The 20,811-nt window shown below is 46.6% G+C and overlaps 1 protein-coding gene across 5 annotated transcripts in view; it reads right to left on the minus strand.

Moving 5' to 3' along the window:
* ADGRL3 (adhesion G protein-coupled receptor L3) overlaps positions 1 to 20,811 on the minus strand; it is a 359,836-nt gene that overhangs the window by 78,999 nt on the left and 260,026 nt on the right. For all 5 annotated transcript variants that reach the window (XM_085310378.1, XM_085310354.1, XM_085310370.1 and 2 more), the window contains 3 exons: positions 13,043 to 13,348; positions 11,163 to 11,266; positions 6,527 to 6,712 (listed from right to left, as the gene is read on the minus strand). In XM_085310378.1, the coding sequence (XP_085166504.1) occupies positions 6,527 to 6,712; positions 11,163 to 11,266; positions 13,043 to 13,348 (596 nt within the window). The remainder of the gene's footprint in view (positions 1 to 6,526; positions 6,713 to 11,162; positions 11,267 to 13,042; positions 13,349 to 20,811) is intronic.

A 20,811-nucleotide genomic window follows, 5' to 3' on the forward strand; every position in this document is an offset into this window, starting at 1 on the left:
TTAAATATCACTGTGATTTTCAAATCCCCAGGCAGCTGTCTAGTCATTATTACATTAATATGCATTTGTCATGTCACCCATTGGTTGCTCTTTGTCGGACTTTTAAGAGAAAAAAGATATTTTACTACATTCACAGCTAAAGGAGGAGCATCCATAACCTCTGTCTCCAGTAAATAAAATCCCTGAGCTTTTAACTCAACAAACATTATGACATTTTACAGACAAATTAAATCAATAYTTGTTTTAATTACGAAATTACCCAGAGAGATAAGATGACAATCCGATACTGTATTCCCAAAGTCTCACATTTGAATAAATTACAAATTTCCAGTTCAGTTTTGCTCCCTGTTTTTGTTCATTTAGTCTGAGCTCAAGAGGACTTTATATCTCAATTGTCACAGGGACTCTCTCATGACTACTTATTTTGTCAGCGCAAGGAAAGAGCTAAAACCAGTATTAGCAATTACCATCTTCCCAATCACTCCAAATCCACCTGTTTTCAATTGCATTTTTGATGCAATTTTGTTGCAGGACATCTCGTATCTAACGTCTACACAGGGTTTTCCTTTAGGAAGGACAGGACCAAAGCTACCCTTCCAGGCAYGCGCGATGAATTCAGTTTGGGATCCTCTCCAAGCTGATCAGCACAAGCTCATCACTTCAGCAAGGCTGAAAACTCAGTTTCTCTGCCCTCAGTGGCATGTTTCCCAGGGACTTTCCACCTCCCACGGACTTCAAGAGGTCCAGGATTTCACCATCTAAGACTTGTTGCAGAAGTTCTGCTAAATTGCCTCAGTCGGTCTAACTACTTCACTGCGTGGTAAAGGGTAAGTGGCCTGTAATGGCAATATCTGCAGTCACACTTAATTGCTATTACAGACACTCTCCCCCACAAGATTTTTTGATGACTTCAGCTGCATGACTTTCCAAATGGAAACATAACGTATGAAAATATGCCTAGATGCATTATTCTAGCTCCATATAATACAAAGCAGAGCTGAAAAGGTTCACCTAGGTCACCTACCTCATTCTTCAATTCCTTCGCTACAGGACTGTCCTCTTTTACCAGCTTTGCCAATATTTAGCCTAAATGACTCAGGTAATAAGCTTTCATCACCTTTTGTCTGGCAAAGAGGTAGGGGCATGATTAATGTTTAAACACACAAATAGCCTTTCCAAACAAAAAGGGAAAGAGTCCTTGAAACCAGGGATAGGCTTAAGCCTTCGCAGAAGTGAGGCTTTTATAAATTTCTAGCTTTCTGTAGAGTAGATTAAATCCACTATTCACTACTGCTTGAAAGAAGACAAAAAGACCAGGATGGTGCATCTACTGTTTGTAGAGTGCATCTACATTGCTAGGGAAAGGTTCACTACAGGTCAGGTAGGTCCGCCTAAAGGAACATGGGTCTTGCACCTGGAGTAACACTCCCGTTGAGAGAGAGGTATGCCACCTGAACATGCACCTGTGGTCCCTGATGGGTTGTCCATCCCATGGGCAACTGGCCTCAGCAGGTCCCCAGTGCTACCAGTAGCCAAACAGCTAGCCTGGGAGTGAGCACTCGGGGTCAACTTTCCTTAAAACGCTAGTTATCACCTTCTCCGAGATCTGCAAGGAGGTCGGTCCCAATGGGGGATAACAACTCCATAACTCATCTTGATCGATGAACGTGCCTGAAGGATGAGAGACGGTTTCCTCTCTGCCAAAGAGGGGGGCAGAGAGACTACCAGCAAGGAGGAGAACAGCTTTAGGCTTACTGCCCCAGAAATCTAAGCTGTCCAATCCCACGCGCTGAACGAGGTGGGTGCTCACCAAATAAAGTCAGTACTGGCTGTAGGAAGGTGCGCTCTGCAGAAAACTTCAGAGCACATTGAGAGCGCACTGCTAGCTCCCTGCAGAGACGCGGGTTTCACATTTACACCTTGGTGCGTTACACACTTATAAATAACAACCAACCACCCGCAAGCACAACATCAAAGTTGGCAAACTAAGAGGCACAGAAATTAGGAGGTAAAACRTTCACGCTTCTTAGAGCAACTTTAACTCACCTGTATCGCACAAACAATTTTTATACAAAAGTCGCTGGAGCAAGTGCTATAAAGCAAGGTGACAGGATAAATGTAATGGCACCTCACTCCCGTAGAGGCTACACGCAGGTCTCTTGAAACCCCGGGACCATCTTGTTCACWGAAAACATGATGTAAGGCTGCAAAAAGCAGGCTGCAGCTGGGTGAACTTTAGGGAAAGTTCTGTTCTTAATTCTAAATTTAGTTTGCGGCRCACTCCTCCTTCCCACATCCTTCTGCGAGGACATGCTGCATTTCATTACGGTTCTGCCTCCTCCCTCGTGCCAAGTGCTGCAATTTGGAATTGCTTCTACATTTGCAAGCCTAAGAGGAGAAGGAAAAGCACGGAAAACGCACGTAGCAATTACTCTTCGGGAATGACAGTGACATTGCAAATAGAAGTTTTGCCTTCTTTCATTGCAGGTGTCCACGCTGTCTTGCTTATGAGGGAATGGACCTTCTCATCTCTCTCCTTCAGTTCTTCCCGTTTTCTGATTCAGAGTTTTTGCTCTGAGTTTTCTTTCAGGCCTGTGAGCAACGGGGCAAGTGGTGGCGGTGGTGAGGCCGAATAGTGAAATTATCACGTTATCCTGTAACCTTGACTTTAGAACTTGCTGCCRCAAAGACGGTAACAATCAGACGCACAGAGACAAGACCCGCTTCACCCAGTCACATTCAGTCAAACAACTTGACAGGCATGAAAAACGCAAGAAATACCTGGACATAGGCCCTGCAAGAGCGCTCCCTTTTCTGAAGCTGAGTCCACAAAGACAGCAGATTAAAGACAGAATAGAAAAAACAAGTTAGTGACAGAACAAGGGGAGAAAAAAATTGAAGAAAACGCCTAGGCAAAAACCTCATTTCTCTTTTAAACAGCTCCTAGAAACAAAACAAACCGAAGGAAGCGTGCGGGTTAGGCAGCAGTGGAAGGCTGGAAGGATCGGCTGCAGAAACATGGGTTAGTCCTTTTTCAGTAAAGCACAGACCGGGAACTTTGCGAGAGCGGCTGTTAGATGGTAGGAGACATGGAAATCTAGTGGAAGTGCTCAAGAGACTACGTTTTCCTTACAGCTCTGAAATCACCCCTGGCATTTCCATGCCAAACGAGGCTGGAAAGGACRGGGCTGATCCTCAGCTACATCAGGGGAGCACGGGCTCAGCAATGAGGCGGTGCTGACAGCATCRAAGCACCAAATCGGCCTGGGGCTAGCAGGACCACTTCCAGAGAGCAGTATGCGGCAGCTAGGACTGCAGTGTGGACTCTCCTAAATGAATACATCTGAATATAAACCCTGAATATATCCAGTCCAGTTGCTAGCTCAAGCCAAAGCCCTTGGTGCTGTGCTCTCACTGCTCTTCAGGGCTGTTTTCCAGGCCCACCTCATATCAAGTTGTGCTTTCCTGTGTAAGGTTGCCCCAGAGAGGTTGTGGAGTCTCCATCCTTGGAGATCTTCCARAGCTGCCTGGACACGGCCCTGGGTAACCTGCTCTAGGTGACCCTGTTTGAGCAGTGGGGTTGGACTAGATGATCCCCAGAGGTCCTTTCCCACCTCAATCATTCTGTGATCCTGTAATTACAGGGCCTAAATACGTTATATGCTGAATGGCCGTTTAATGAAGAATCCCACCTCTTGAACAGCAGCCACATTAAGGCTATGCCTTGCTAGGCACTTGCATGCCTCCTGCCTGATAACTGTGCTTAAGTGCGTCATAAAATTCAAGCAGACACTTATTTACCTCCACGGCACTTTCCGAGCCGTCTGCAGGAGTGAGCTAGACATGAGACCCCTCTGCGTCAGTGCAACGAAACCTTGCAAAATCAGGTCGCGCAGAGCCACGGCTTTGGCTGGTTTTGTTTTTGCTGATGCGCCCGGGTTAGAATTACGCATCGCGAGAGATTTGGGGTAAGYTGTGCTCTCAATTTGCAGCAATGAGTTCCCACTACGCTCCCCCCACCCCCACACAACTGAGAGCCAAATTTGTCCCCCGGAGTCCTGAGGAGCTGCAAAAACCAAAATACACCCAGCTATAATGCAATGCCTAATTTCCACTTTTAATTCATCAATTTGCAGCAGCAGMAATCATCCTCTGGATAAACTTGGCCAGGATGAAGACTTTACAGAAGCAAATAGAGATCAAAGAAAGCCTTGCTGAAAATTAGAGATATCCACTCGGGGGTCTCACCAGCCTGCTAAGGAACAATTACTACCTTAATTAAGCCAGATCCAGTGGAAAGCGTAAAGTTTTTAGTGATAKCAAAGTGGCTGCTGAAAGAGGATGGCTTTTAACAATTCCAATTGTGCCAGTTTATTTCAATTCATTGTGCATCAGTTTGTAAAAAAAGGAAAAAAAAACACTAAACAGCACAGGTGACTACTTTCAGATGGAGTATTAAGGCAAATCGCCAGCACATTTCCTTCTATTGATTAAAAGAATGTTTTAATGGCTATTGCTTACTACATTTCTTCTTTTTGACTAAACAGCGCTAAACAAAACTCTTTGCGAATAACTTTCTTCCCTATTCTTCTCCTTCCTGGAAATACTCTTGATCAGCGAAGGGGAAAATGGAGCCATAACTCCGCTGCCTTTTGTTTGCCCAATCCTACTTCCAAGCTGAATTCATGCATTCTTAAACGAACACAGAGCAGTTGCTCTTCTAAAGAATTAAGTGGGGAACGAGAGCAAGTAAATTACTGAGCCTGTCGCTTGGCTCAGTGGCTCGCATCGCTGTTTTGCAGGGCTCCACRCGGTCCAGAATTTTAATGCGGAGAATTGATTTGCAGGAGGTGCTGGTGGTGCTGGAGGGAAAGCCGGGCGCGAGGGGGACCGGAGGAGCCATGCCCTCCCTGCCGCGCCACCCCGTCTCACGCCAATGGGGGACATCACCTCGGAGCAGGAAAAAAAAAAAAAAAAAAGAAAAAAAGAGAAAAAGGAGAAACGGGGGCTTGCCAAACGGAAGTGACACAGCGTTGGGTGGACCTAGGGAGTATTTGGAGGAGCAAGCGGACGAAAATCATGGAACTGGTTAGCGCGTGACATTAGTTGCCGGTTTTACCTGGTGCCGCCGTCGTTTCATAACGAAGAACCACGGTATGATTGTAACAGACAATGTTATGCTGATGTAACGGTTAATACAATTATTACCTACGTTGTTATAAAATAGCTGGAAGCAGCACTAATTAAAAGCATCAGGATAACCCAATTCTCAGCACATGCAAAGCGCAGGATACGCAGGACTTCGGTTCCCAGGCGGCTGTAACATTAAACAATCCAGAAGCCCTTTACATTTAAAACAGCATAAATCTACAACAATAACTTACAACAAAACAGCAACGTTACTTCTCTGAAAAATACTGCTTTTTAGAAGGTTTAGCTGGGATCATTTATTCCTCGTGTAACCTCGGGACCAAGCTCTGCTCTCGCCTGAGTGGTGCCAGGGCCATGGGAGCCAGCGTGGCAGCTGAGAACAAAATTTGGTACCTTATTTGAACAACGAGGTGGCCAATACAGCCCTGGGCTCGTAGCCGCAGGGCTCGGCCACGCTTCGCTCCCATGACCAGGCCCACGCAATTCCCCAGCTGAATCCGATATAAGCTGTCATCCACGTGTTTACTTGAGATTCAGGGAAACAGAGGGCCTCGGAGGGGATGGGAACCCTCAACTTTTAAGGTACTCTTGCGAACGCCACAGCTGACATTGCCTCCACAGCTTCGAGCATCTTTAATATACCAAAATGCCACTTAATTCTGGAAATGATAACAGGTCTCATAATTCTTCTCCTCCAGAGGGCACGGCAACCACATCGTCGTCACGTGAGAAGGTGCTTCTGGGCCGAGTCACGCATAAACGTTAAGAAGGCCCCTCCAGTATTAAGCCATCTTAAGTACTTTAAATGTAAACGCACCAGCATCTGATGCACCTTCAGTAAATGTACCTCAGGTGTAAATAAATGTTTCTCTCTGGTTTTATTTGTTCACATGCATGCATGGAAGTGCCCATTTGACCTTTACATCCAGCATCTTGTAATAGTACGAGATAAAAAAAATAATCAAAAATCCAAACTCTCTCRGGGGCTTTAAATATTCAGATTGCCTGGCTTATATTATATGTCATTTCACAGACGGATTCAGCACTGGACTAACTGCTGAATCCAAATTAATCGCTGTGGCATCACTCGAATGAGTCTCATCCGGCAGTAYGAGAGCTGAGACCAGGATGAAGCACCTGGAGCTCACCTATCTATCTGTCAAGGGGGGTACAGGTCCCAGCGCCGCCAGCACGCTTGGCGTTCACAACCCTGGCCTTCCTTGGCAAAATAAGATTACCGTGCAAACGAAAAGCTGCCAGGCGCTCTTGTCTACCGAGCAAGAATCCACAGCCCCAAAACTCATTCAGCAAGACCTCTCCAGAGAAAGCCAACCGCCTCTTTAGTCTACGTCTTCCCGAGGCCCTTCGTCCTCACCTTATTTAAGCTGCGCGCGGCGCTGTCTTTCCCGCCGGGCGTCAGGTTGCGGAGCTGCACGTCGAGCAGGTTCACCAGCTGGACCATGGCGGACACCGAGTAGGTGATGTCCCCGGCGTACAGGTGGTTTCTCGTGTGCTCCGCAAGCTCCCTGGCAATGTTGGCAGCCATCTCCCCCGACTTCATCTGCAGCGGGCACAAGGGAGGAGAAGATTGTCCCCAGCTGTTAGCATGACATTGCTCCAGGCTCTCCCAGCCCCACAGAATCACAAAACAGTCCAAGGAAAAAGGAGAATTTATAGAGGATTGCCTACAAATTAAGCTACTGCTTCTCCGTCAGGCTAAACGACCAGCTCAGCTGGGCTCTTCATATGAAATTTCCAACGGTCTTATCTGTCAATAGTTAGAAATTTGGTATTTCTCTTGTTCCCTCAAATTCTGGTGCTTATTATAAGAGCGAGGTTATAGGGAAAGATAGCAGGCAGAGCTTCCACCTCTCAGTAAATCAATTAGCTCAGTTATAAATGAATATCTTGCTTCCATCARTTTGACAGCAACCGCCCATCCGATTTAATGAAACTGAGGTGAAGATATTCACATGCCCACCTTCAGAGGATTAAAACCTACGATGGTATAGATAAGACAAATAAAAGCAATAAGGTATTGCTTTTCCCGTTAGAGCACRGATAACTTGCATGCAAAAATGCGTGTAGCTTGTGTTGCTACACACAAGCCTAACGCCACAGAAAGCAGGCCCTGTCCGACGAGCTGCCTGYGGTTGCCCGTGCTCCTAAGCAGCTAAAGAAAGCCGCGCGTCAACGCACTCCTAAACAAGAGGAAAGCCAACACTCCAAAAACTGCTTGCAAAACAAAGCAATTCTACTACGACCAACTAAATGCCCCCAACTAAGCGGCATTTGAAGAAATGCCCAAGTGAATATGTGTTAATCTCCAACCCTGCAAACTCCCGGGAGACCAAATAATTTGCCCRAACTTATTTCATGCATCCAGATTTGCGGAAAAACGGGAACGTGCCATTGCCTTGGGATAGCGCGTGCAGCTGAGCGGTGCTGAAGCTCTTTCCCAGCACCAAAACTCACTTCTAAACCTCTCYACCATCACCCAGAAGAYGCAGCTACAGGTCACTGCAACGTTGCTGAGCCACTCCTTCTGCAGCAAGCACCACCAGACCTCCAAATAAATACARGTCTATATATATATRTRTGTGTGTGTGTCTACATCYATATATATATGTRTATGTGTATATATATAGACACACACCTTGCTATACCTGAAATCCCATTGTGCAGCAGTTTGCTAATGTTTTCCTAGTTGTACCACTGTCTTTTGTCTTCTTAAAACGGAAAGGACTGTAAAACAATTGCTGTTGGATCGCAATTGTTTTATACAATAGCAATATATATTGCTGACTTTTTCATAAGCTTTTGGGAATGGAAATAGGGAGTTTTGCCTGGACAGGCTAACGGCAAGCTTCCCTGGCAGCATCGTTCTGGTTTTTTCCTACGTTTCTCAGCGGGAACCGTCTGCGGAAGAGGGCACCAGAAYACAAACTGAGAGCAATTGCGGAGAAGGAGGTGGACACCGCAGTGGTGTGGCCCGCAAAACTTATCTCRCTGTCTTGAGCCCTAAAACTTCTCTGCTCTTTCTCACCATATTGACTGCTCTGTTTGGCAGGCCAACACGAACAAAAAGGCATCTCTTCTTTCAGAGCCTGAGCCTTGTSGTGCTTCTTCTCCTGAAAAGCACCCACAACCGAAAGCCACAGTGAGGAAAAGACTTTCAGACAAACCGCGTGCTGTGCAAAGGCTGGTACTGATGAAAGCAAGAGGTAAAGCAAACAGTCTAAGGCTGAACGTATGACCTCATGATGAGGACGGTGCAATGTATCCAAAGATGACCTTTTTGCTTCCTTTTACTGCCTGACTCTAGAAATAACCCACGTAGCAGTGCATAATTCAATAGCGCTGGCAAGTTTATTCTCCTGCTACGTTACGAGGGCATAGTAGGCACCAACAATAAAGTTAAAGTAAATGTCAGGGGGCCAATGAATTGCTGAAGCAGACATTTGTTCTGATCTTCCATCAAGCACAATAACTCTAATGGAAGCTAATAGAGGGTTGTAAAACCTAATACTATGATGCAAGTGGGCAAACACCCAGCATACAGTCAGAGCTCAGCGGGAGAAAGAAAAGAAGTAAGTAGTAATCCTTACCTCACTACAGAAACATGAAAGCAAGCATGCCYGTCCCCTAACAGCTTCTCCAGCTTCACTGCAATCCCTACAGGGGACCTATCACCCATCTTCTTGAGCAGCTTGGACCCAGCAGGGGATTTTTGAGAGACAGAAGCAGATGAAGAGCAAAGACACAGTGAGTAGGTACGAGCCCCAGCTGCCAAAGCRGCGTTTCTGCCAATTTTGTGAGCTATGCCGCAACCGCGGAGGCTGCGGGATGGTTGGCCAAGGAGGCACAGAACGCTGGGGAGGAAGGAGAGCTGAGATGCTGGGTGCAAACTTCTCCCTGCCGTTGTGTCATGGCTTACCTACCTGTTCCTCTACCTACCACCACAGCAGCAAGAGGAGGAACTGGCTTTGCTCTAGAGCAAGAAGGCTCCTCTCCCAGCTTGAGAGAGCTGCCAGAGTGGACCATTAGGCAGTCCAGTCCTGCAGCAGGCTTGGAGCAGGGAAGCACCCCGAGACGCAGCAGGGACACGAGACCTCAGCACGCCTTTACGGAGATAAATCAGACCCCTCCTCTAAGCGCAGTGACGACCTCCCAGCCTCCGGCTCAGGCTGGGAAACCACGACGTAACTGGGAATTTCACAAATAACTTAAAACCAGTGTTTGCGATACGGATCCTACTGAATGCAAATCCCAACACAAGCGCCCCACAAACTCTGGCAGGGCTTTCCTCTCCAAAGTCGCTCACGGAAAGGCTTGACCCTTTGTAGTGTCTCTTCATAGCACTTGGGCCACGCRGTCCCAAGAAGCCAACAGATCCCTGCTCAGGCACCAAAGGTTGGATCCAGAGCTATGTGGCAGCTTCTCCTAGTCTTTCCACTGAGTGGCAGAAGGTTCCCAAAGCTGAACATGGCTGAATTCCTCCAGAAAAAGCATACCAAAAAAAAAAAAAAAGTCCAGTCCCAGTTGTGGCCTGCTGGACACTTCCGAAAATCTGGCTCTTCAATTTTAGCCAGCTTTGAAAGTGCCTAACAAATTAAACGGAACTCATTCGTTGCGCAAATGATAGCTGTGGTTTCAAATAAAATAAGCCTAACCTTGGTGGAGATTTCATCAGTGCAGGCTATTATTTCCCTCTGCCAGTGGCTAACGGCCTAGYCATCTTCACCGAGCAGCAAGAGGTCTCCCAGCTGCCTGGGTGAATTACGATGAGAGTAAGTAATATTAACCCCTCCAGCGTAAGTACGTGGGTCATAAAACAAGAGCTGCACAGCTGCTAGCGGCAGCAAAAGCAATCTTTATTAATCAGGCAGCCTGATGGGGCGCCGGGAGAGCTACTCACCCTCCTGCGGAGCACAGAAGGGCCACCGGCTCGGTAACGGCCGTGCCGGAGCAGCCCCGTGGTAATTAACATCTTTCCCTCTTTTTTGGTGAGGGACAAGTTATGCGTTATGCCTGATAGGGTGATTAGGAGGGCACACGCTAGCGATTCACAGGTTAACGTGGGCGACGGGGAGGAGAAAAAGTCTCTTCTGGAGAGGTTGCGCCATCCCGCTGCTCAGCTCACCGGGAGCCTGATGTTTCCACCACCCAGCGGCAGAGCTAGCAGGTACCTCCAGGGCTCTCCTACTTTGGTTATTAGGAGCGAATAGATCTGCACAGACTGCTAATAAGAAGGATTCAGCCCACAGACGCTGTGGCGTAAACACACATCTGGTCTCTGGAATGAAATCAGCTGAAAGCACCACTGTGCATTAATAACAAAAACGCTCAACATATTGCCACCAAATGAGCTCTGCTTGTCTTGAACTTCTATTGTCACATGTTAATGCACTTCTAACACTGATAAATGATGAAGTGTTACAAAACATTCATCAAGGGACTTAAGACTCAAAAGATAAGCATTACTGCAGCATTGTTTTCTATTCCATCAGCCCTTTTACAGCTTAGGAATAAAAGAAGTTAAAACCTAAGAAAGACAGTAGCATGATCCAAACATGTCACACTGAGTCTGCCTTTGTCTGGTAAAAAAAATTCTCAACTACAAGGTCTATCTTGTGCTTGTAAGGCAGAAAACCCCTGGGGACGTGTGAAAGGGAAAGTTTCCCTTTGCAATAACTCAGCGTTTTCCATATTGTCCACTCACCCCCTCCTCTCTCTTCCTCCTTTCCTTGCCACCGGCAAGCCATGTCATTCATTCTGGTTTAATTCCACTCTCCAGACCCTTGCGTTTTCTTTCCCTCATCCTCTTTGCCCTAATTTCCATAGGATCTTTGTAGTCTTGCTTTCTCCTCGCAGCTACCCATGGCTCATGCCTAGGAGCTGGCACAGCCACTGCGACTGTTGGGCGCTTTGGTTGTCGTGAAAACAACCAGGGAACAGAGGCAAGGGACATGCACAGAGGTGGTGCAGTCAGCGCGTGGGAAGGACTTTACCTTCTGCGTGATGTGGTTGATCCAGGGAGAAGAGCAGTTGCTGAGGTCTGGTCCTTGGGGGTCCCAGGTCCCGTCGGGCACAAGGCACCGGAAAGTCGCCACACCTGCAAAGGGGAAAGCTGCTGCGTTCAGTGCCGCCGGCTGCATTTCTCCATCGGCACCCAGGCTCGCAGGCCTCGTTTCACCAAGCCTGAGACCTCAGGAGGACGCTCCTGAGTCATCTCAGCGTCCTAATCTCCCACGACCTTAGTGCTTAGGCGTAACAGACTCGCGAGGACAGGGATATTATCTCCAGGTCACAAGCCAGAAACTATGGAGACATCCAACAGGATTCGCCCAAGGCCAGGCAGGATGGCTGCTAGGGAGCAAGAAATTAAAGCTGGATCTCGCAAGCTGGGTCAGCACCCAAGGCCATTTCGCCCACTCTATCCCAGTGATGGTGTGCCAGGATCTGACCCCAACTTCTTCGTCCCCTGCTGTTTTGTTTTACAGATTTTATGGCTTTGAATAATACACTGCATCTTTTAAAGAATCCCATGAATCCCAGAAAATAGAGATGGGGAAGGCTTATCGCCTGCTCCAGACCATCCCCTGTCAACAAGTTTTTTTTTTTTTCCTTACATTATTTTCATCCAGTCAAGTTTCCCGTAACTCATGCAACAGGACCCTTCGCTTCCCTGCAGGGATGCTCCAGGCTCACAGCCCTTGTGCTTGGAAAACGCTTCCCTGCCTCCAGCCTTAATTTGCCTTTGCATTATTTCTTTTCTTTCTCATCTTGCTCAGTGCAGACTCTCCTCTCTCTGGGAACTATACGACAGGCTTTTTGCACACTTAAATTTATCAAGTAGGGCTGAGAAAGATAGAGAAAAATATTCTTTATCTACTCTCACTGCTCACTCCTTTCCATTCCCCTCATACTTTACATACATTTTACCAGACTGATCTCCCTGAATTTAGAGTCAGATTTAGGATACACAAAATGTAAACGGCTCCCCCAGGCAGCAGAGCAGAGTATTAATAGTCTCCTTTGCAAGCCAGATCCCTCCAGCCTCTGCTTCTCAGGCAATTTCCTCCGCTTTCTGTACAAGGACTAGCTTGAAAAATAAAGACTTTCTACAAACTGCACTTGTTAACATACAGTCAAGTGAACCACGTGCCAAAATCCACTATTCACTCCACCACGTGTTAGTTTGGACAGAAGCTTTCCAAAGCAACCTTTTGGAAACCAGCAACTGAGGGGAAGGGTGAAAGAAAAGAAGCAATATCCAACCAACAATAGACCACTGGGAAAGATTTCGCCTTAGTCTTCCCCTTGCTCTCCACGTTGGTCATGTTGGATGCTGGCTGCAGTCTGGAAAAATCACCCGCACAGGTTCAGGAGCCTGAGCTGGGAATACCCGTGTTTGGAAGTGCTGGCCACAGCCTTCGAAACGTAAACAGTGAAGTAGGGAGTGCTGTCAAAACACGAGTTTTGTTGATTTTTTCCCCCCCAAATAAGCAAAACTTCAGGCATCAACATACCAGTCAATCAGCCTGCAGACTACAATTACAGGCAGAGCGGGGATAATAAAATATTTGTAGAGGAACGGTCTCTTTGGCTATCGGTGCTCAACCCCACAAAGTGATTAGTGGTCTTCCTCTCTCACGGTTGGAGCTTGGGATGCCCAAGACCCTGCACAAGGTGCTCAGCACCTTTAGGCTTGGGTCCTTGGTGCAGCTGCGCTTTCCAAGGCCACTGGCCATACTTCCCCAAAGTAACATGTAAGTGCCAAAAGCCATCAGCACACTCCACCAGTGAGAATGCAGACGCTCAAGAGGTCCATGTTCAAGCCAGCCACCTACAGAGGTGGCTCACCTTGTCCCACCACCCCTCGACTCACCAATAGAGCCCATGGGACAAGGCTGCTTAGCCACCTGGCCCTGCCGGGTCCGAGACCACATAACGTCGCGGGCTTCCACGGGGTCGCAGCTTTCGGTGCCGGCCGATGGGAGCTGTGAGGAGGCCGGCGGCGGGTGCGTGGTCACCTCGTCCGGGACGTTGGCCACGGGCGACGGCGTGCTGGTGCTCCTGTTCCTCCTGCCCGCGGCCGAGGCGGTGGTGGGCCGGCCGGTGCTGCTGGTGGCCGCCCGTGCCGTGGTGCTGCTGGGGGTGCTCCCCAGACCCAGCGCTCCTGACGGTGACGCTCCTGAAACGAGGCAAGAGCGGATTAGAGAGAGGAAGGGAAAGAAGGAAAAAAAGGAAGGCGGCTGTGCTGGGCACTACTTCTAAGATGTGCATGGAGTGACGGTTTCCTGCAAAATTTGTAAGGGCCAAGTCACACCGGCTGCAGACAAACGAAGATGCAACGAGAGCCGTAAGAGCACACGTCCTCCTCATCTGCCGTCACTCACTGGCACCTCCGTCTATCACTTCTTAAATCCCCACGCCCTGAGATTTCCCTAAAACCCGCTGCCACCTCTTCCTAGCATCCCTAAATCCTCCCTTAATATCAGAGCAGTTCCATGCCCAGCAACATGGATATGAGTTTGTTCATTATAGCCATGTGCGAACTCCAGGCTAGCCAGAAATTAAAATTAAATGCAAGGATTGTCCTCCTGCCCAGATGAACCACCTCAAACCATCCAGCAGGCCTTGCCTGTAAGCTCCAGAGAGCAGAGACTTTCATCTCCTCTAGGTCCAGAGAAGCAGACCATGCTTGCTATTAGTGAAGTATTAGTTATTAATGTATAATGACATTGCTGTCACTGGAGTTCAGGTTGATGTTCACCCAAGTCAAACCTACTGAAATTACATAGATGCCTGCTTTCCCTGCAGAATAGCAGGTCTTCTGTCCTGATTTTTTTTTTTTTTGTGTAATTTAAAAAAAATGCCCCACCGCCAAGCCCGTGGCACTGTGAGCAATTCTCCCACCCCAGAGTAATCGATAACACAGCAGTTGAGGCAACGCTCTCACTGGTTTTAGCCAATTTCATTGCAAGCCCGAGAAACCCTCAAACTTCCAAACTAAGTCAGAACCATCATAAACATCATTTTCCTAGGGATCAGCATTCTTGTGCAAGAAAATGTTTCGTTTAAAAATCCCAACTCCCTCAGAAAACTACATTATATTCTCCCTCTGGCCTCTACAAAAAAGAGCTATTGTGCAATATGCATTAAATCTCCTGATCAAGGTCACACGGGGAACCCAAAATCAGGTCTCCCGAGTCCTGAGCCAACAGGCAGATGATGAACCAGTGGACAGAGGAGCTTTTTGGGATGCACTGTACCTTTTTTATGAGCAACAATATATAAGATGCCTGTGCAGCAATTGCTTGCTCTTCCCATTTCTCTTGTTAATTTAATTGCTTTGCAGCTCTGTCCACACGCTTTGCGCTGTTATTTTTCCGATTTCTTAATTTCCAGATAGCCATTTCACTCTGATCCACCAGAAGGCCTTGCTGGTCAGTAATGTCCATAGGGGCTTTACTCTGCTTGGGTTAGGGCCCTCTCCTGCCAGCTCCCCACCACGGTGGGTCAGCACGGGAGCCTATGCGCATGTGTACACAAAAACGTGAGGAGCACTCAAAGTTTTCAGAAACGTAGGTGTTTCAGCAATCTCACTGCTTGCCGATCAGATTTTCCAGCCTTCTCGTGCCACCTCGCTTTCACTACGAGTCCCGGGTTTGGATGAAYTCCAAAAAATACACAGCAAAATCCTGCAGACATTGACAGATTTCTTCTAATTGCTGTTCAAAGCCATGCTAAATTACCGAGCGGGACATGATTTCCAACGGATGTTACTGGGAGGCTTAAAATTTGCAGAGAACTTCAGTAAGTTTTACCTGTTTTCACTATAGCAGGTCTTGCCACAAGTACATATTTCATTTCTTCCCAGTAATGATGATTAGTTCAATAGCTATGACCTGCAGAAATTTTCCCATTTCCGTACGTAATAACGATTTACTTTCCATGTGCAAATTGACCTGTGCCTTGCGCTACAGCTGCACAGGTACTTAGTAGACATCGTGGACACAGTTTCAAAGGAAAAGCTGGTAAATCACCCTTAAAATCATTCACACAGTCCGTTGTGAGCATATAYGGATAAGGAAGAGATTTCAAACAGTCAGAAGAGAAGAGTAACTAGCTCAAACTCACAAAGACAGACAATATTTTCCCTAACAGGTCCCGAAAACGGGTCACACTCGTCCCTATTTAGCCAAGAGAAGAGGTGGGCTGACTCGCGAAACTGCAGAGCACCCAAGGAGCTCCCGCCGGTCCGCGCGCCCGAGGGGGGGCATTTTTGAGCCTAGTTTTTCATTGACAATCATCGAATATCCTGGGGCACGGTGTTTTTGGAAATACCTCTAGCACCTCTAGCAGATTTTGCTCATATAACTACGTGCTTTAAGACCAAGTTAAATGGCTAGAAGAAAAAGGAGGATCCGGATCATTTACATATAAATGATTCTCAGGTCCAAGCAAAACCACAAAGAGATTGCAACTTGTGCAAAATCACCCATGTCCCACAGTGCAGGACTTCTTCCTGGTGCTCTTAGACACGGGAGAGGGCTTTTTTGGTTGACTCTGACTAATGTTCTTCTATTGCAATTGTATTCCCAAATATTTATGTGCCTTGCTGCCACGTTAGGACAAATATAGCTTTTCCTAATTCAGAAAGGCTGCGAGAAACACAAAACCTGAAGGTTTCTCCCTCCCTCTCTGCTAATTTTTCCCTTTTCATATTTGGCAAATACAGCCTTGGCTTACAGTATTCCTTTCTTTTTTTCTCCATTTCTTCTTCTATTGAACGATGGTACAAGTCGTATTTACATAGCAATATGAAGGTTTAGGCAAATCTTGAAAGAAGAAACACACAAAAAGCCCAAACCTAATGCGGTTGGAAGATYGTATTTAAAGAAAGAAATCACAGCYSCTTTTCTCTTCCCTGTCACATAAACACATCCCAGGGGAATTAGTTTTCTACAGGCATTCTCTAACCCATTTCAGAATATTTTCTGAAATTTACTAGAAAAGAATAATTATTTTAAATGAATACATTMCTATTTGCTTTTCCTTTTTTGGAGCTTTTCTCCAAACGTCCTTTACGTCGACAGCAAAGGAACACCAGAGCCTAGGAGTGCCTAGGTCGAGCCTTGCATGGGCAGTGCCATCCCTGGGAGYTGTAGGAACACGCCTCTAGCAATCCCGTTGTTGGCCCCTGCTCGATCGCAACATCATACTAAGCCTGCACCACGAAAGACTCACCCTGCAAAACCATCTCATGTCAAACGTCCACTGGAAAACCATAGACTGCATGTCGGTGCCACCGAGGAGCTATGGCACAGAGAATCAACAAGGTGAGATGAGCTCCCAAATTACGTACAGCTCCTTTCATGTATTTGAAAGAAACTGTGATTTTTATTTATTTGTTTACTTTTTTTTAACTACAGATGAGGGCCAAGTTGGCTCACACCAAACATCYGAACAGCCCTCTGCTGTACGGACTCAGGCTGTGATTCGAGCAAGCCGTGCCAGAATCGTATGTGAATGTAAAAGTTCCCACCGTGCTTTTGGAAGTTTTTTTAATTTTCCTTGTTAAATATTTATCAACCGAGACTGACAAAAGGCTTGCAAAAACCATCAACGGGGAAAAAGATTAAATATGCAATAGCCTCACTGTGTTCAACACAACCGTGYTGTCTTCAACATAGCCACACGTAGTCCTGGACCCACAAAAAGCCATATGAAATACAAATGTAGTCTTTTAGATACACTGCTCTTCCCCTGCTCCCTCCCCTTACCTAAAGTTCGACATAGAGGGAGAGSTGGTTGCATCTGGGAAAAGAAAGATCCATTTCCCTTGCGGACCAGCTTTAAGTGGAAAAATCCCTTCTGGAAGACTACGAAAGCCCTACGTCCTGCGGTAGCGGATCRTGCATTTGTGCCCAAGGCCACCCTGCCCACGTGCAAATATACTGCCAAGCCCTGATGGACGCTGCAATGGATCCAAGCCAGATGTCAAGTGAGTCCCACCTACCAGGGAGAAACTTAGCGCTGTGGTCCAAGATACAGTGCAAACTCAGCTCTTTTATTGTGCTTCAAGCTGGAAWCACTTAATACACTTTTTTTCCCCCTCCATATCTTTGTTTGAGCATTTTAAATTAACCCTAAAGACAGAGAACAAGAGCTGAAGYGTGTGAAATCATCGTAATAGGCTAAAGTCCAGTCAATCTGCCCAAACTCTTCCTTTCTCACTGCACCACAAACCTCAGTGAGATATTTAGGACGTTCAAAGCAGCAATCGCCCGGGGCCAATTTCCAAACTACGCCTACCAAAGCCACCTTGAATCAAAACTTTACGTTTCTAACCACAAACATTTTCAAAACTTAACCAGTGTAACCACAATCGTTACACACATCCCATCAAAAGGTCAAGCTTTGCCAAAAACATGTTAGCTATTACTGTGAACTTCCAGATTTTCCCTGAAAAAAATGAATGCCAACCAGCAGCTTGGTTGCTTTTTGATGAAATATCAACTTTTACGCTTTTGTAAGGTTTTTTTAATGTGTGTGTGTGTGTGTGCTTAATATTTTTCTGGCCCCAGCAGCTCTTACTGTCATATCCTCAAATTACTTGTCATTTGAGTTTAAAGAAGCTCCTTTTTTCTCTCTGAAGAGCGTATCTTCCCCAAGAAGTCACTGAATCCTACTTAAAACATGACCACGGTCCACCTCTATCCACCTGCAGCTACAAAATACATTGCCCAAATCTTGCCTCAATTTTCCTACCCAGGACCCTCTGCTTAATCCACCTTCTTGAAGCTCTCATACCTTTCAGCACCATCCAGCCAGAGCATTAATGACAAACGGTTATTGCTGGCCTTCTGCAAGTTACTCTGAACATTCGAGCGGCAATCTAGCCAAACCACCATGTATTAGCCACAAAAATAKAGCATTTCTTCAATGTCATGCCGTAATGCTTTTGGAAATGCAGACGAACTATGCCCACAGGAGCCCTGGTAAACAGAAAAAAATTACAGAAGAGCTGATCTAATAGACAGTACATCAGGATTTACTATAAATGGACTAATCTAATAGGTTTGAGAGTTCAGTTCAAGAGCTATTTTGGAGCAATCTAGCTTTAAATCGCTCTAGTTCTCAAAAAGACTGTCAGATGCGGCTGAATTTAGTTTGAATTTATATATGTTAACATATAAATCCTGACTACTTTTTTTTTTTTTTTTTTAATCCCCATGTTATTTCGCACAGGCGGGGGAAAAAAAAAGAAAAGCATGCAATCTCTTTTCCAGGGCACAGCAGCTGCATATTATTACCGAACGTTATGCCGTGAACTTCTAACCTCCCGAACAACCTCCATCCCCTGGCGCGACTCGCATCCATCAGAGCCAGTGGTGCAGATCCTGTGCGCTGTCTTCCGACGCAAGCACTTCAAACTCTATTCAAGAGAAACCCAGCAGGAATTCCCTTGTACCCCTTGGCTACAGAAATCACTTTGGATTTCAATAGCAGGTGCTGTCAGCTTTTCGTTCAGGCCGTGCTAGAGTACGGACACACGAGCACTACGCGTACGGCTTCAAGAGATTTACTGCAGGCAGTAAATTTTCAGAGGTTTTCAGGGTTGCTTGCATTTTTAAAAGGAAAAATTAATTAAACTACGCGCATGCCATCTCCGTGCACACCACTTTGAGTTTCTATGCAGAACAAGCGCACGTATACGTAAGCAAGTGCTAAGAGGGAAAAACGCTTTTTCCTGCCYCTTGGGCAACTGATGCAACTTCACGTAACGTGTATTCCCCGCTTTTTGCCCCCGTTTCTGCGTCTTTGGTTGGACACCATGCTCTCAACTTCCGCGCGCTCTGCAGCGCTGGGGCCGGCTGKATGCAGCCCTTCCCTGGCGGTTCTCCACCTCAGCGTGTGCAATGAGTAGAAGCAAGTTAAGGAGCCATAAAACGCTTGCTTACGCCCTGGCGTTTTCTGACCTGCCCGATCATCTCGGTGAGCTCTTCCAGGGGCCAAAGGCGCTCTCAGCAAAGTCGCCACTTGCCCCATTAACTGAAATGTGTTTTTCAGTGCAGGCTACGGCAACAACTTTAATAAGAGAAAACTGTCATCTTCAAACAGTCCCTGTTCATCTGAGCGTGTAATATCTCCAAACTAGATGTTAGGCAGCACGATGGCCAATTGCATTCGGATAAATGCCCTGGTCTCTTTTAAACATATCATAATCTGATTGCGAATGGCTGGATGGTTACTTTCCAATTTGCAAAAAGGTTCAAAGGCTGTAAATAATAATAATAAAAAAAGGAATTGGACAGCTTTCAAAAGTACAGATTAGTGTTCTCARTTCCCAGCGATTCGGTGCTCCCAAGCTACACTCCTGTGATCTCTGTATTAATATTTCCAACCCAATTGCACTGCGCCGCTGTCTCGAGAAAGAAGGCACGGTGCAATCAATCCCACGGCAGCCGAGGCCCGGGAACCCCAGCTCCGCTGTGACAACGTCAGCGTTCAGCTGCTTGAAGAAATAAAGCAGTTTCCCTGACAAACCCTGAAGTGCTCCTTAGCTCCCTTCCAAAACTCATCATTACTTACGCAGAAACGCCAATGTTTTCTAAAGCGCTCTTCTAACAACGGCATTTGTTTTAGAGCTATCTGGCGCTCTGCAGCTTGAAGTCGGAACGAACCAGGTGACGCTTCCAAGGCTCTCGACTCCCATTTTTGACTTACGTTCTCATGGACACAACTTGGGGCACCACCAGCACCCCCCCCGCCCCTCCCCCCAAAAAAAAGGGGCCGGGGCCGGGGCATTGCTGCAGCTAGTCATCTCAGCCGAAAATCAAGAGCAGGGAGTTGAGATGCAGCAAGGAACGGCATCCAGAATTGCAGAAAAGGAAGCTTAACCCAACTTGCTTGACTCATCAAGGGCTACTCGTTTTCACATAGCTTCAAACTTTTATCCCAGGGTTGATTACAAGATGTCAACATAACAACAAGGTGCAAAGACCACAAGAACAAGGTGGAAAAACCTTTACACTGATTTCTAGCTTTCCACCTGCCACCCTTCAGATTCTTCTTTTTAGCAGCTAGCCCAGGCCAGCACATGGCAAGGTAAGCATGTTTTTCTTCTTTTGACGAGGCAGACTACTCTGATAACTTTGAATTGGGTCCACAGAAAAGAGGGAGGAAGCAAGCGAACGGTGGTGGTGCAATGCAACGCAGTTTCAGCAGAAACTATGCACCTACCTCCCCAGGTTTGGCAGTTGGTTTTGCACACATCCAGCCTAGGTGCCCTGTGGTCCAAACTAAATGCATGGAGGCACCAGGTGCTGGTGTGCCAGAACATCTATTTTTCCATATTGTACCCTCAGCCCCTAAGTCTACACCCTGCCTGACCCATCTGGAGTCCGACAAGGGCTTTCTGCACCTTTCCTAACATCGTCAGCATGAGAAGAAGCTGGAAATTGGCAAAGAAAAGCAGATCGGAAGATACAGAAATAGAAAGAATAAACAATATCCTTTAGATTCTTTTAAATTATGTMATCTCATTGCCATTGCATAATATATATATCAATAAACTTAAGTACTGGATGTCACTGCACAGCAAAAATGTGATATTTTGATCCAAAGAATCACATCTCAAGCATGGGA

This window comes from Rhea americana, unplaced genomic scaffold (assembly GCF_003343005.1).
Source record: "Rhea americana isolate MKP2758 unplaced genomic scaffold, rheAme1 scaffold_107, whole genome shotgun sequence".
Taxonomy (NCBI): Eukaryota; Metazoa; Chordata; class Aves; order Rheiformes; family Rheidae; genus Rhea; species Rhea americana.